Below are 13547 nucleotides of genomic sequence, written 5' to 3'. Positions count from 1 at the left end.
TATAAAAGAAGCAATTTAAAAAATGCAAATTTTCCCTAAAATAACATGTTACTCCAGAATGCAGTTTAACAGTTATCACCAGTTTTCAAATTATTTTTTTTTACATCAGGGTGCACTTTTGTACCCCATTTTGAAAGTTGTGGTGTAATTTCATCTGACGCCGAGCAATTTGAAGTGCAGTCTCAGATAATCGACACACAAGTACAATGTGGCATTGCAATTTTGCACCAGACTTTTAATGTATCACCACAGGCGTATTTTGGGGTGCAAATTGCACTACAAAAGGGTTCATTTTGAACGCTGGTCATCACAGATGGTAATAAGAAACAGCAACTGTGGTTAAATAACCTACAAATTGTCCGGTAAAACCTTGCGCTAATCAAATCTGACCGATTTAGACCAAATAATTTGGTATCCTATTTATCAATTTACAGGGGTGAGTCACACCCCTAGCTACAGGCTGTACTTAACATTCTTGTTTTATTTTAAATAGTTTAGTTCTAAAATACTGCCATCAATGTATAATCAGTAAACTATTCAGTTTCCTTTTTTTTAGTATGTTAATATTATATCATAGTTAAATATAACAGAAAACTTCTACATAAATTATTACAATAATAATGCATATCCTGATGGAGCATCACAATTAATTTCAGAACAACAGGTCTTTTTGGAGCGTTTTATGATTTAAAACAATCACTGCAGCATGACAGATCTTAAAAGCAGCCTTCAACATCAACTGCAAGTACTGTGTTAGATTAATTTAAGTGCCCCAACATTTAAATGAAATTTTGTCAGTGTAATCACTGGTCCTTATGTACATTATGGTCCAAAAATGGTCTCATAAGTATGCTTACTTTCTTTACAGGTGGCGCTAGATGGGCAGTAGGCCCATAACCTGCAAGATGGTGAAAATTGAGGCATGTAGCGTGATAAAGTTCCTGCATCTGAAGGGTTAGGCCTACAATGCTCACAAAATCTATGATTAAATGAAAGCTATCTACGGTGATGGTTGCCCATCATATGGCACTGTTGCTTTTTGAAAAAGGAATTTCCAAACTGGCCACATGTCCCTCACAGATGAGCCAAGAAGTGGACGTCCATCCCTTACGGATGATGCGGCCACATTGAAGAAATTCAAGAAAGTGGAGGATCTTATCATGAAAAGGTTATGCGCCTACTGCCCATCTAGCGCCACCTGTAAAGAAAGTAAACATACTTATGAGACCATTTTTGGACCATAATGTACATAAGGACCAGTGATTACACTGACAAAATTTCATCAATATAGCTCTTTCACTTCTGGGTGATGTCAAAAACTTTTGGATACCCCCTCGTATATGTTACAAATGTTAACACATTTTTTCATGTTAATACAATGTTGTAACTGCAATATACCTGTGCACAACTTATAAGGTCCCCCAAATACTTTTTTAAATAAGTCTAAAAAAATTTAGCGCAATGTAAAAATGTATAAAAAGATAGGTATAGCCCTGTTTGTTTTACCCCTGTGGACCAATTTATAGCTTCATACATCATTGCGTTCAGTCACAATGGTTAATTATGTAAGAAAAGAGACCGTTTTAAAAGTTGCACCTGAGCCCATAGCAGTCAGATTTTCTTTAACAAACACACGAATAGGCCTGGCCTGCTGTATTGTTTGAGAGTTGACTCCTATGGACTCATATGCAACTTTTAACAGTTTAAAACTGTCCCTTTTTTACATAACAAACCATTGTGACTGAACGCAATGACATGTGACGCTATAATTTGTTCCATAGGTGTAAAACAAATAAGGCTACACATGTGATTTTACAAGTTTGCATTTCGTCAAATATTTTTCGATTTATTTCAAAAAGTATTTAAGGGGAACTTGTGCACCCTGTAGAAATGAGTTACTGTAAATAAATGTTACAACCATTGTACTATTCCAGTTGAAATCCATACCCCTTATGGATAGTATGAATTTTAAAATTAATGGAGTTACATGAATGGGCATCTTCATTTGAAATCGTACGCACCCTGTGTAAGAGATTTAAGGTCAAGTCTTCCATATTGCGAATTCAAGTGGGATTACCTGAATGGGCAACTCGGGCCTGTCTTTTGAGGCGAGTGAGAGTGATCACTGGCCTAAAATGAAGCTGAGAAGAGCTTTTTATCACTCCCCTACATTTGGTGTTATAATAATACAAGTGATTAAAATCACTCGCCTACAATAGTACAGCTCACCTGACAAGTTTTGTGGAGAGCGATTTGTCACTCGCCAGCAATTTTCAAAAGACAAGGCCTGGCGACTCAATTTGAAATCTCCACTGCCTGTGTGGGAGATTATGTAAGGTCGTGTATTCCATAGCAGGTGTGGATTTTAACTGGAATAGCCATTCATGTGCAAAAGGAGCAAGTTAGAAAGGTTTACGATGGAGGTAGGGCCTACTCGTTCTAATCGGGGAGGAGCACTCCTCATTCCAGAAAAATACAGCACTAATTTTTTGGGAATAAAAAATATTATGAAGTTCTGCCACATAAAACATAGCTCAATCCTAATCATTAATTTTAGTACTAACTGGAGATAAAAGAAAAAGTTCGCAATTTTTTGAAAAAAGAACCAAAAACATGCACTTTCGGCACGTTTTCTGACAATCGAGTCGCAAAAATCAAGCATTCAAAATCTCGAGTGTATGCTGACATTTTGCGTTAATTTTCACTTTTTGGTGTTACTTTAATTTAATGATAGGTGATCAAAATGAAACATCCAAATATTAGAATGCATAAACTAAAATCAGTCTTAGTACAAGTCTTTGGGGCTTGATTGTCACAAGATATGAAAAACATACTAGAAACGCATGTTTTTGGCTCTTATATCCAAAAAATTGGCCAAATATTAAAATTTGACCTTTTTTGGCAGTTTTAGGATTTAGCTATGTTTCATTTGGCAAAGCACGATAATATTTTTTTCATCCTAAAACATTAGTGCTGTATTTTTCTGGAATGGGGAGTAGTCTAAATCAGGTAAGCTAAAGGCAAGTATGTACCAATCAGTTACAAATTCACTGCGCACCTTTAGGGTTTCTCTACCGGATGCCAATATGTACCTAAATTCCTTCCCACAAGGTATTAGGCATATTGCATAGTAATAGATACTGTTCAGAGATTAATCCATCTCCTTTGTTATACAATCTGCATGGTATTATGGGAAGGAATTTTAATACAAATCCACATCTGGTAGAGAAACCCTAAAGGTGCGTATTCATGCAAACTCGTATGAATAGAAACTTTCTGATCCACAACATTAGTCAACAAATCAATCCCAAAATGCATTGCTTCAAGTTCAAATTAGTGTATGTTATTTTTTGTTTGTTCATTTTATTGTTGATCCATACGGAGATGTGCTTAGGTGCTGATGGGACCAGACTCAAATAAAATGCTCATGCTGGGCTAAAAAATCCTATACAAGCATGCTAGTATGGAAAGAACTGAGAGTATAACATAGTTGAGGATAAAGAAATCCGCTCACAACAAATCAAGTGAACAACTACTACTGTCAGTCATTATTGCAGAATCTTAATTTTGAGCTTCAAATTAACATTAATCCTACATTGATGAATACCTTAAAGCCTTAATGTATGATCTTTTATCAGAATATACCTTTATTTTTTTCAAAACTGATTTTTTTGGGGGCATATTTGTAATACTTACACATGTTCAAACTTAAATCTATGAGCAAACTGTCAAATTTGCCGGCCCTATTTGTAGTAAAACGGGATGATTTTCTGTTGGTCTGACATATCATAATTTTCAGATTATGATATGTCGGAACGATCGCAAATCGTAGTCTCCTACGAAGCCAGTTTGGTTACGCTCCCTCCATATGTGTGGAGGAAGCATAACCAAACTGACTGCGTAGGAGAATAACTCCGAGGTCGAACTCGAGATATTTTGAGTGATAGAGGTGAAGTTTATGATGTTGTTTCTTTGCAAATTGCCAATGTTTTTCACATTCAAATGTATTGGTAACTTTCATAATGATTGCATATTAACTATTTTATCATTTTGGAAGAAAAAAAGAAAAATCTAAAAATTTAAAAAGATCGTACATTAAGGCTTTAATGTAAATTGAAACCAATTGCATACAAGTCCAAGTTGCTGAATTCAGCACATATTCTCACGTTCATATTGCCTGGACAGGACCAGCGAGGATGTTACCATACTGTAATAGTGGAATTTTCCAAGTAGCTGCTCTGAAAATGATAATGAACACACATATTCCTCGTGTGAATTGGTCAGTGTATGACCAAGTGAAACTGCTTATAAATTGGCAACACATCATTTGATTAAAAATATTATGTTTTGCAAAATGAAACATGGTTACATCCTAATCCTTAGTTCTAACTGGCAATAAAAGTCTAAATTTAATTTTCGACCAATTTTTGTAAATATGGGCTAAACACATGCAATTTAGAGTTGTTTTTTTTGTATACTGTGGCAATCAAGGCTCCATAAGACTTTTACTAAGACTAATTTCAGGTTATGCATTCAAATGTTTTGTGGGTTGTTTTTTTAAAACATATTTTCTGATCTTTTTCATTGAACCAATTATCAACTAGAATTAGGAGCAAACTCTTCTGACTATAGCCAACATTCTGAATGCTTAGACTTAAGCCAAGTCTTTGAATTTTTGTGCTGCAATTGTTGGAACACTTTTTTTGCATGTTTTTACCCATTTCCCTGAAATTGCAAAAATATTAAAATTTGACTTTTTACTGCCAGTTATAGGATTTGGCATTTTCATTTGGCAAAACAGGATAAAATATTTTTAATCCCAAAAAATCAGTAGTGTAATTTTCTGGAATTGGAAGTAGGTCTATACTATACATAATTCATACATGCATATTAAAGTGTTATAACAAAATACTCTAACGGTAACAGATTTGGAAGTCTTAAACGGATGGCAAAAATCAGCTGATCTATACACTAAGAAATATCATACATTATTTATAAATTACAAGACATATTTACAAAGATCATACATGGAAAAATAGTACAAAAAGAATTTTGGCAATCACAAAAAATATTATAGAATACAGTTTGTATTTTTCATAGTAAAACATTGGTGTAAAAAAAATGATCATTCCTCCTGATTCAAAAGATATGGAATGTGATATTAAGGTACAAAAATTAAAATTGTGATCTAATATAATACAATAGTTATAATCTACATCGAGTGTTATATTAAACACCAGGCTCACAAGAATACAGTTTTGGAAGAAAACATTTAAATAAGGCGATAAAAAACCCTGTTCTACAGCCAGACAGACCTTGCAAGGAGGGAGAGCGTGGCGCAATGGTTAGGGTACTTGCCTTTAGTGCATAAGGTCCCGGTTCAATTCCGGCGGTGGCGATTTGCTGGGATATTGACTTGGGAAAAAAGTCTGAAATTAATTGGCAACATCTGTAGATTAAATTCAGACTTCCGCTCTCCCCATGGTTCATTTAGAATTGGGTAAATGAAGCACGAAAGTACCCCGTCCTTCGGAGGGGACGTTAAGCTGTCGGTCCCGTATGCAGAGAGCCATACCTGTATCTTGCAGCCATTTTCGAAAAGAGTAGGGTGTTAACCCCTGACTGTTCCCAATCCGTCTCGGTTTTCAAATGGACCCCAATGGAAATAAGCTTCAATAGAGGCTTTCTTGGGTTATCCAGGGTTGTCAAAAACCCGAACAAATCAAATCAAAAAGTAGGCTCTGAGTTTTTTATGTTGGTTCTTTTTCAAATGACCCCAACAATCACCAAAATTTGTAAATATTTTGCAATCTTTTTAACCCAGAGGTGTGAGAGACCACAGATAAAAAAGGTCTGACATTTGGAAAGCTCCTATACTTTTGTACAGAGGAAGTGCAGAAAAAGACCACAGATAAAAAAGGTCTGACATTTGGACTCTCGGTCAGCATTCATTTATACAGGAAAAAATTTTCACTTTTTTTTTTTTTTACATATGGGTCCCTCAGGCCTGACGTAGAACAGGGTTTATTTTTCATTTTTTTGGTTGCCTAAAAATTTTGCTGTCAAAAAGAAAGAGATATGATTGTGTTGAAGACTTGAAGACTCATATTGACTGCATTGAGCACAAAAAGGTCAACTTCATGTGCTGCTTGGTGCATAAGAGTTACCTGGTTTGTTTTTGTTTAACAAAGCGAGGTAACACTTTTGTGCTCAAGGCAGCCATTACAGTTACCCTTTCTGTGTTCCAAGCAATCGACATATTGGTAAAGGAACATCCAGCCAAAAAGACTTGATTACCTATAAATAAAACTAGTTACTTAAGTTTGTTCGGCTTATAATAGGCAAAAATTATTTGGTTTTTGTTATTGCGCGAGTCAATAAAGTGAAAAATCCAACTGAAAATTGATGAAAAATGTCTAGTGCCCATCAATCAGGCTTGATCTCCTCGTCATCAAATGACTCATGCTATACAATTTTCCACCCCCAAGTGGCAGTGACGTCAGCACACATTCCATTCAAATCAGCTTCAAATTACAGGCATTAGCCCAAAGTGCTGGCGTACCCACGCAAGTGCTTATAGATGCCGCATAGATGCGCGTGCAAATCACCTGCCTCAAGTGGCGTCACTGCCACATCAGGGTGAAAATGGTGTACACTTCTGGGAGTGTGTAAGCTATAGACGAATCCAACGAGCCAAGTCATGGTCAGGATTTGATCGGCCATTGACTGGGTCCCCGCAGCACCAAACTGGTGTTGTGACTGCCCAATTGGGTGGATTAAAGCCGCTTAAAATTCGATGTTAGATTCTTTTGTGTTGTAAACTGTCATCATTCTTTTGTCTACGTGTAACACGGGTGATAGAATGCAGTTTAAAACACCCTCCAAGGCCGCATCATTTCACATTTTAGGTGAGATGGAGCCGACGGGGACCCAAATATGGCTGTCATTGAGGTGTAGGAATGTGTGAAATTGGATTCGTCTATAAAACAAAACTAATTATATTTATAGGATGCCATCGATCTTTTGAGGTGTTTCCTTAGGAACACTTTCACCAAGAGAACACTTTTATCAAGCGAACTCTTCTACCAAGAGAACAATTTTATCAAGCGAACTCTTCTAACAAGAGAACACTTTTACCAAAAGATGCATAAAAACACACACCAGCTAGGCCTACTACCAGCTGTGATTTAGGGTAATAACAATTAAAGCATAGAAGGGAAATTACAAATTTGTTAAATTAGATGAAAAAATAGCAAATTCTTCATTAGTGGAATTGAATACATAAATTACAAGTGCAGCTTGTATACAGGTTTAGGTCACACAATGTTGATTCTGAGTTTCTTCTCGCTCGTCCAAGTTTCAAAATGCACACCTACGTTTGTGAATTCAATATAAATTGCAATATTTCCCACATTAAAATTCAAAAGTTTTTTTGTGGTAAAAAAAAAACCCAGAATCTGTGATTCAGAAGTACAGAACACAATGTTAATTCACTTTACGTACTACACCTGCTTTTAAAGTAAATCCTTCAATAAGTAAGCTTGCAGCTAACAACTACATATTCTCAGGGTTCCCGCAATTTGAAGCCTTTAAAATGCAAGGACTTTCAAGGTCCAACAGCATGATTTTCAAGGACTTGGCACAACACAAAAATCATGATGCGGCTCTTCATGCGGCACATATTAACGAAAGTGACAGCCCCTCTCCACTCACCAAATTTTGTCAAAATTATACTTTAGGTAAAATACCAATTTTCAAGGACTTTCAAGGACCTTGTGCAAATTCCAAGGACTTTCAAAGCCTTGAAAAGGCGTTTTCAAATTCAAGGACTTAAGGACCGCGGGAACCCTGCATTTAATTCAGGCATCTTTATTGATAATGAATCTTTGGTTAACTAATGAATATAAGAAGTTGTTACCACTTTTAATTTCTGAAAACTCGGGATCAACTAGGTGGGGTGTTAACTCTCTCCACACGGGTGTCGACTGCAGACGAAATTTCAGAATTGTACATTTTCATTACCATATTTGGTATCAACATGAAAAATGCATTAAAATGAGTACAAATAAGCCTAGTATTGGTTCAGTGGTTCTTAAGATAGCTCTTGATATTTTGAGAAAATATTTCAAAACTTGAACTTTTTCCATTGAAGTGTATGGCTAGCATGCAGAGCATTAAAGAGGCTGCATATTATGGATTGCAAAACAGCTGCCTTGCAGAGTTAACATCTGTGACTGCAATACACCATATAAAACCATAATATGTTTGGTTCTAGCTAAAGAAGAGCAAAATAAGCTTGTAATTGGTACATAATATACAAATGAAATAGCACACATCATATACTGTGTTCATTACTATACCATATTACATGTGTTAGCAATTAAAATTACAATATACAGCTGATGAAGTAAGCACTAAAAATAATTTAAAGCTAACCTGCCAGTTAGTTGTTACTTTACTATAACACAGTAATTGCAATTCCAGTTATTAAAACAATATAATAAATATATAATTTAACTTATTCACCAAAAATTACAAACCAAATAATGCACAGTACCATGCAATATTGATGCTTAACTTTGGTTTTAATACAAACTGACCTAGACAATACCACAGGCACACACTGATCAAATTTTTTTGTCCAGTTACATGTACCATGTGTGACTTTCTGTGTCTCTCATTGCCATTCCCATTAGTGAATACATATATATAGCAAACTATATCAGGGGTGTGCGAGGCCACAAACCAAAAACGAGGAAAAATGCTGAAAAACGGTGTAAAATTGCCAAATATGAATTGATAATGAAAGAAAAAGGCGTAAATTTTGGCAACCAAAAATGAGGAAATCAGCTGAAAAGAGGAACTCTCACACCCCTGCTATATACTTGTTGGTACAAGTTGAAAAAGAGATAATAGAGCTTGCGATTTCCAAACGTACGTTTCAAACGCCGGTGCATCTATTCAAAATCCTGTCACGTGAGAGCGATTTTAAATAGATACACAGGCGTTTGAATAGTTGTATGCAATGTATCATCAACCAATACAATGTTACCACCGATTCTGATTAATGCCAGCAAAGTTTGAAGGATACAACTTTGATTTTTCTTGGCCCTAAGTGATTGATAATTCATTAATAATAAGCAACAATGCTCGATTCAATGGTGGTCTCCAAGATGGAACAAATGGCAATGCCTAACAGATAATATTTGTTATTTTATAATGCATTGTTACATATAACTGTAAACATATTCACTACCAGATCCCTATTGCAGCTGCTGCACAGGTACACGGTCGCCTATGTAGTACCAGTTCTGGTACTAGTACTAGTTCTGGTACTAGTGCTGGTTGGTACTGTGCAATTCGCCATAGAAGTGATGATGTAACAGGGCTAACTAGCACAGCAATAGATGAATACAATTTTTATATATATTGCCTTGCATTACAACGTTCACGCAGTACCTATGCATTGAACCATACATGTCAAAGAACAGGGATAAAGATCTGGATCGTAATTCTATAGATTATTCATATCATGCTGATCACTCGCACCTGTAAGATTAGTATCGTTGAAAAGAGCGGTATTGTATTCAATCTATTATTGCAGATATATGTATACACAGATGATGAGTGCAACCTGCTCATAATGCGATATATCAAAAAATTGTATTAATCTATTGCTATGGTAGTAAATACTGTTACATCATCACTTCTACGGCGAATAGCAGCATTGGTACTGGGTAGATACTCTTGGTGGTGTGGTGTTCCTGTACTGGCAGCTGCAATAGGAATCTTGCTGTTGATAAGTTACTCAAAGGAGATTAAAACCAACCTATACATTTTGAATGGGTTTTTCTGTGTTTAAATGCTTCATGAAAATTACTGGGCTATTCCTGTTGAAATCCATACTCCCCATATGGAAGACATGACCTTAATCTCCCACACAGGGGGTGTAGATTTCGAATGGAATCACTCATTCAGGCAACCCCATTTGAAATTCACACTCCCTGTGTGGAAGATTACGGTCAGTTCTTCCCCAGGGGGTGTATGGATTTCAACTGGAATAGTCCAACCATCCCTGGGGCAAATATATTTCTACATCCAGTAAGACATTGGTAGTACACTATCCTTATCCAAATTCACAACCGGGTTAAAACTTGCTAACATCACAGTCTCAGATTTCCTTGGAGTCCGATTCTTAATCGGGCTGAGATGCTGCTTTACCGGACTAGGAGGAACTCGCACCCTCAATGTACCATCCGATTCCAAATCCTCTTCGTTCGTCTGTATAGACACGCTTACCATGTTTTTCTTCGGTCCAGGTGGACTCTCTTGTGTACTACTCTGAGATTGGCCTTTACCTTCGTCCACAAATTCATACACATCCCCATCCTCGTCTTCTCCCGCATCCGAGTGTAAGATAGCTCTTTTCGCTCCTTTTGATTTCACCTTTTTCTTACCACCCACTTTTTTCAGCTGCTGATGTTTCTTGCCGAGTTGTTTAGCGGACAGTCCTTTCTTGGCTGGTTTCAAAATACTGTTCGAGAAGTTTGGCCTTTTGCTATTCATCGTATACGAACCAAGTCGCTTTCTGTTCTGACAGTCATTGAAATAAAATACCGGGGATTTGACGGTTGATGTCGACAGCGGGGTACTCAGAGACCGATTTAAATTAGATGCAGTGTCAAAATCTGACGATGCAACAGGTGATGGCAACTGGTGTGAACCAGGCGACGAAATCTTTGGGATATTCAAAGAGGGGCTCCTCTTTAGTTTAAAGTTAAGCGACTTTCGTGCTTCGGGTTTTTCGCTTGGAGAGATGTTGTATGCGAATCCGTCCCGCGACATTGAGAGATTACTCCTCCGCCTTCTAACTGGCGGTGAACCTATCTCGCCGTTGTTTAACCTCATGTACTTGACAGGACTCATTAATATACCCGCTGCTTTGTCTGGACTTGAGAAATTTGGAAAGACTATTTCCGCTTCTGTCTCATCGTGCACATAGTTCTCCAATATAAGCTCCCTATCTTCTCCCTGTGGAATTGATATACAAGGACTCGCAGGTTGCACGTTGGATTGTTGCTGAACCGGCGTGCTAGTGACAAATTTGAGATTACCTGCCGATTGACCGATTTTTCTTTTAGGACTTGGAAACGGAGCTTTAAAAATCCCTGCGTTATTTTGAGTATCAAAAGCATTTCCTGAGGGATTGACGTAAGGCACTGCATTGATTGCTGTGGGGGCGCTTTCCTTGCCATCACCACATACGCTATCTTTGTCTTGTATTCGAGCTGAGCGTCTGCGCGTCGAGGTATCATCAACAGCTGCTGTAGATGGCACATCAGCAACGCCATCTGCGATATTCCCTTCACTTGATAATAATAACTTTTGCTGGTTCCCTGCCTCTTTCTGTATTACATTTTCCTTCAGACTACTATCCTCTTCATCGTCACCTGGAGCCAAATGACTTCTGGGAGTCAAGGCCTGTAATTCCGAAGTTCTTCGTTTCAGATCTTCCACGACTTCGTCAAACGCGTCAAAATATCTATTGATCGGCGCTTCCCATTCCGAACCTTCGGAAGCAAAGTTCTCTAAACTCTGCAAGACCTTGCTTACATCTCCCAAATCAACACTGTCCGATGACTCGCTTGTTTTTTCAACAAGCTCCAATTCAGAAGACGGCATGCAGTACACATTCAGAGCACCACGCTCCAATTTTTGCTCAAAACCTGCATCCAGTGTAGCGGACAAGTTCAGCAAATTCTCTCCCGTCAACTCGATCTCGTCGTTTCGAAAACCTAAGAAATTGAGATCCATTGCGCTGCTATCGCTACGGAACATGGACGGGAGGTTTGGCTCGCTACGAGGCTCTTCCTCGAGTATTGTAATCGGTTCAGCTGCCGTAGATGGTGGTTGCACCATAGTACTGGACATTGATGAGTTCTTATTGCTGGCTAGTGAGGTAGTCTTTTCACGGATAACTTTGTCAATATCTTGTCTACGTAATACTGTGATCTTTTTGTTGGACCTCCTTCCTCTACGCTCCGATGAGGTTTCGTTACCGTCATCTTGTTTCTGAGCGTTGTTGAGTTTGTTCACAATAGCTTGCTTTTTTTCTGTTCTCGTTTGTCTCGCTAGTTCTTTTTCCTTCCTGGTCTGCAGTAATTGTTTTGCATAATTTGGCTTCGTAGCTCCCCTGCTTGATCTCCGTACTTGTGATTCTTCTTTAAAATCATCCAACGATGTTGGACTTGAGCCTTTTTCTTTACCATCTTCACTTGATTTTGCTTTAGTCTTTAAATTTCTTTTGGTTTCTTCTTCTGCTACATCATCAGATGTCCGCTGTCTCTTTGACGATGCATCACCTACAACATCCTCTGTTTTTCTTTTCCTCTTAAGTCTTGACGATTCATCAATAATACCGCTATTATCATCTTTACACGACCTCAATGGTCTAGCACGAGGGGATGACAACTCATTGTTCTCTACATCAGGTTCAACAGAACCCGATGCGCAAGTCCTAGGAGTTCTTGACTTCTTTGAGTCACCAGCCTTCGTAAAATTTCCGAATTTCCTACCGGGTGTTCGGAACCGGCGAGTGTCCGGTTCAAATACATCGTCCTCTAACACATCAGGAGGAATTTGGCTCACTTTCCTTTTCTTCCTCTCAAATTTACTACCGGAATTACCAGATGACGACTCCTTTTCTTGCTCATTTATGCCGGCATCTTCCGGTTTACTAGTTCTTTGATTATCCGTATCAGACACCAGATCTGTCTTTGTTTTCTTAGTAGCGGTCTCAGGTTGCTTGTGTCGTGAAGTACTTTGCTTCTCTCTGTCATCTATATCATCCTTTGTTCCTTCATCCACCATTTCAGATGCTTTTCCATCACCCGTATGTTCCTTAGATTGTTCAGTTTCCGATTGTTTTTCGTTCACTTTAGTTTGATCATTGACCTTCTTGGGGCTACGTTGAGAAGCAGATTTCTGTGTAGTATCTCTTGACCTTGATTGACCTCTTTGTTTTTTACCAACACACAAAGACTCTGTTGAACTAGGCGGTCTCTGTGGCACGATCCGACTAACAGACGGTTTCCCAAACGTGTAAACTGAGCTTGCTTCCATTTCTTTGGCAGCGGAAGGTGGCGGATCCGGAGATTTGGGCTCACCGTCAAGAAGCCTTGGTGACGTTCTTTGTCGAAGAGAGAGATTGGTTGATCTGGGCGACTGCACTGGGGAAGATGGCGCAGCTTTAGCACGGCTTTTCAATTGTTTAGATGGAGACTTAACAGGGCTCATTGGCACGGCGAATACATGAGGTGGTTTGCTGGTAGATGGGTTTGGTTCAGAAAGGAGGATCACTTCATCCAATTCTTCTTGAATTCTGTAAAGAGATATGAAATGGAAACAAGACTTAAACCCCATGAGAACTACCTCCCTATTGGTCAAAAAGAAGTTTTCATTATCAATTGGACCAATCAGTAACATTGTTAGAATAATTTCACCACACAAAAAAATTGGGGTGAATTATTTGCAAAGCTTCATCTTGA

General features: G+C 38.0%; 1 protein-coding gene across 1 annotated transcript in view; it reads right to left on the bottom strand.

Moving 5' to 3' along the window:
• Positions 1-4229: 4229 nt before the first annotated feature.
• LOC140162696 (uncharacterized) overlaps positions 4230-13547 on the bottom strand; it is a 29939-nt gene continuing 20621 nt past the window's right edge. Inside the window, exon 13 of the mRNA XM_072185970.1 lies at positions 4230-13381. Within this exon, the coding sequence (XP_072042071.1) occupies positions 10093-13381 (3289 nt within the window). The 3' untranslated portion in view covers positions 4230-10092. The remainder of the gene's footprint in view (positions 13382-13547) is intronic.

Source organism: Amphiura filiformis, chromosome 10 (assembly GCF_039555335.1).
Source record: "Amphiura filiformis chromosome 10, Afil_fr2py, whole genome shotgun sequence".
NCBI lineage: Eukaryota > Metazoa > Echinodermata > Ophiuroidea > Amphilepidida > Amphiuridae > Amphiura > Amphiura filiformis.
Note: the sequence above shows the minus strand (reverse complement) of the source record. Positions and strands in the feature narration are given on the sequence as shown.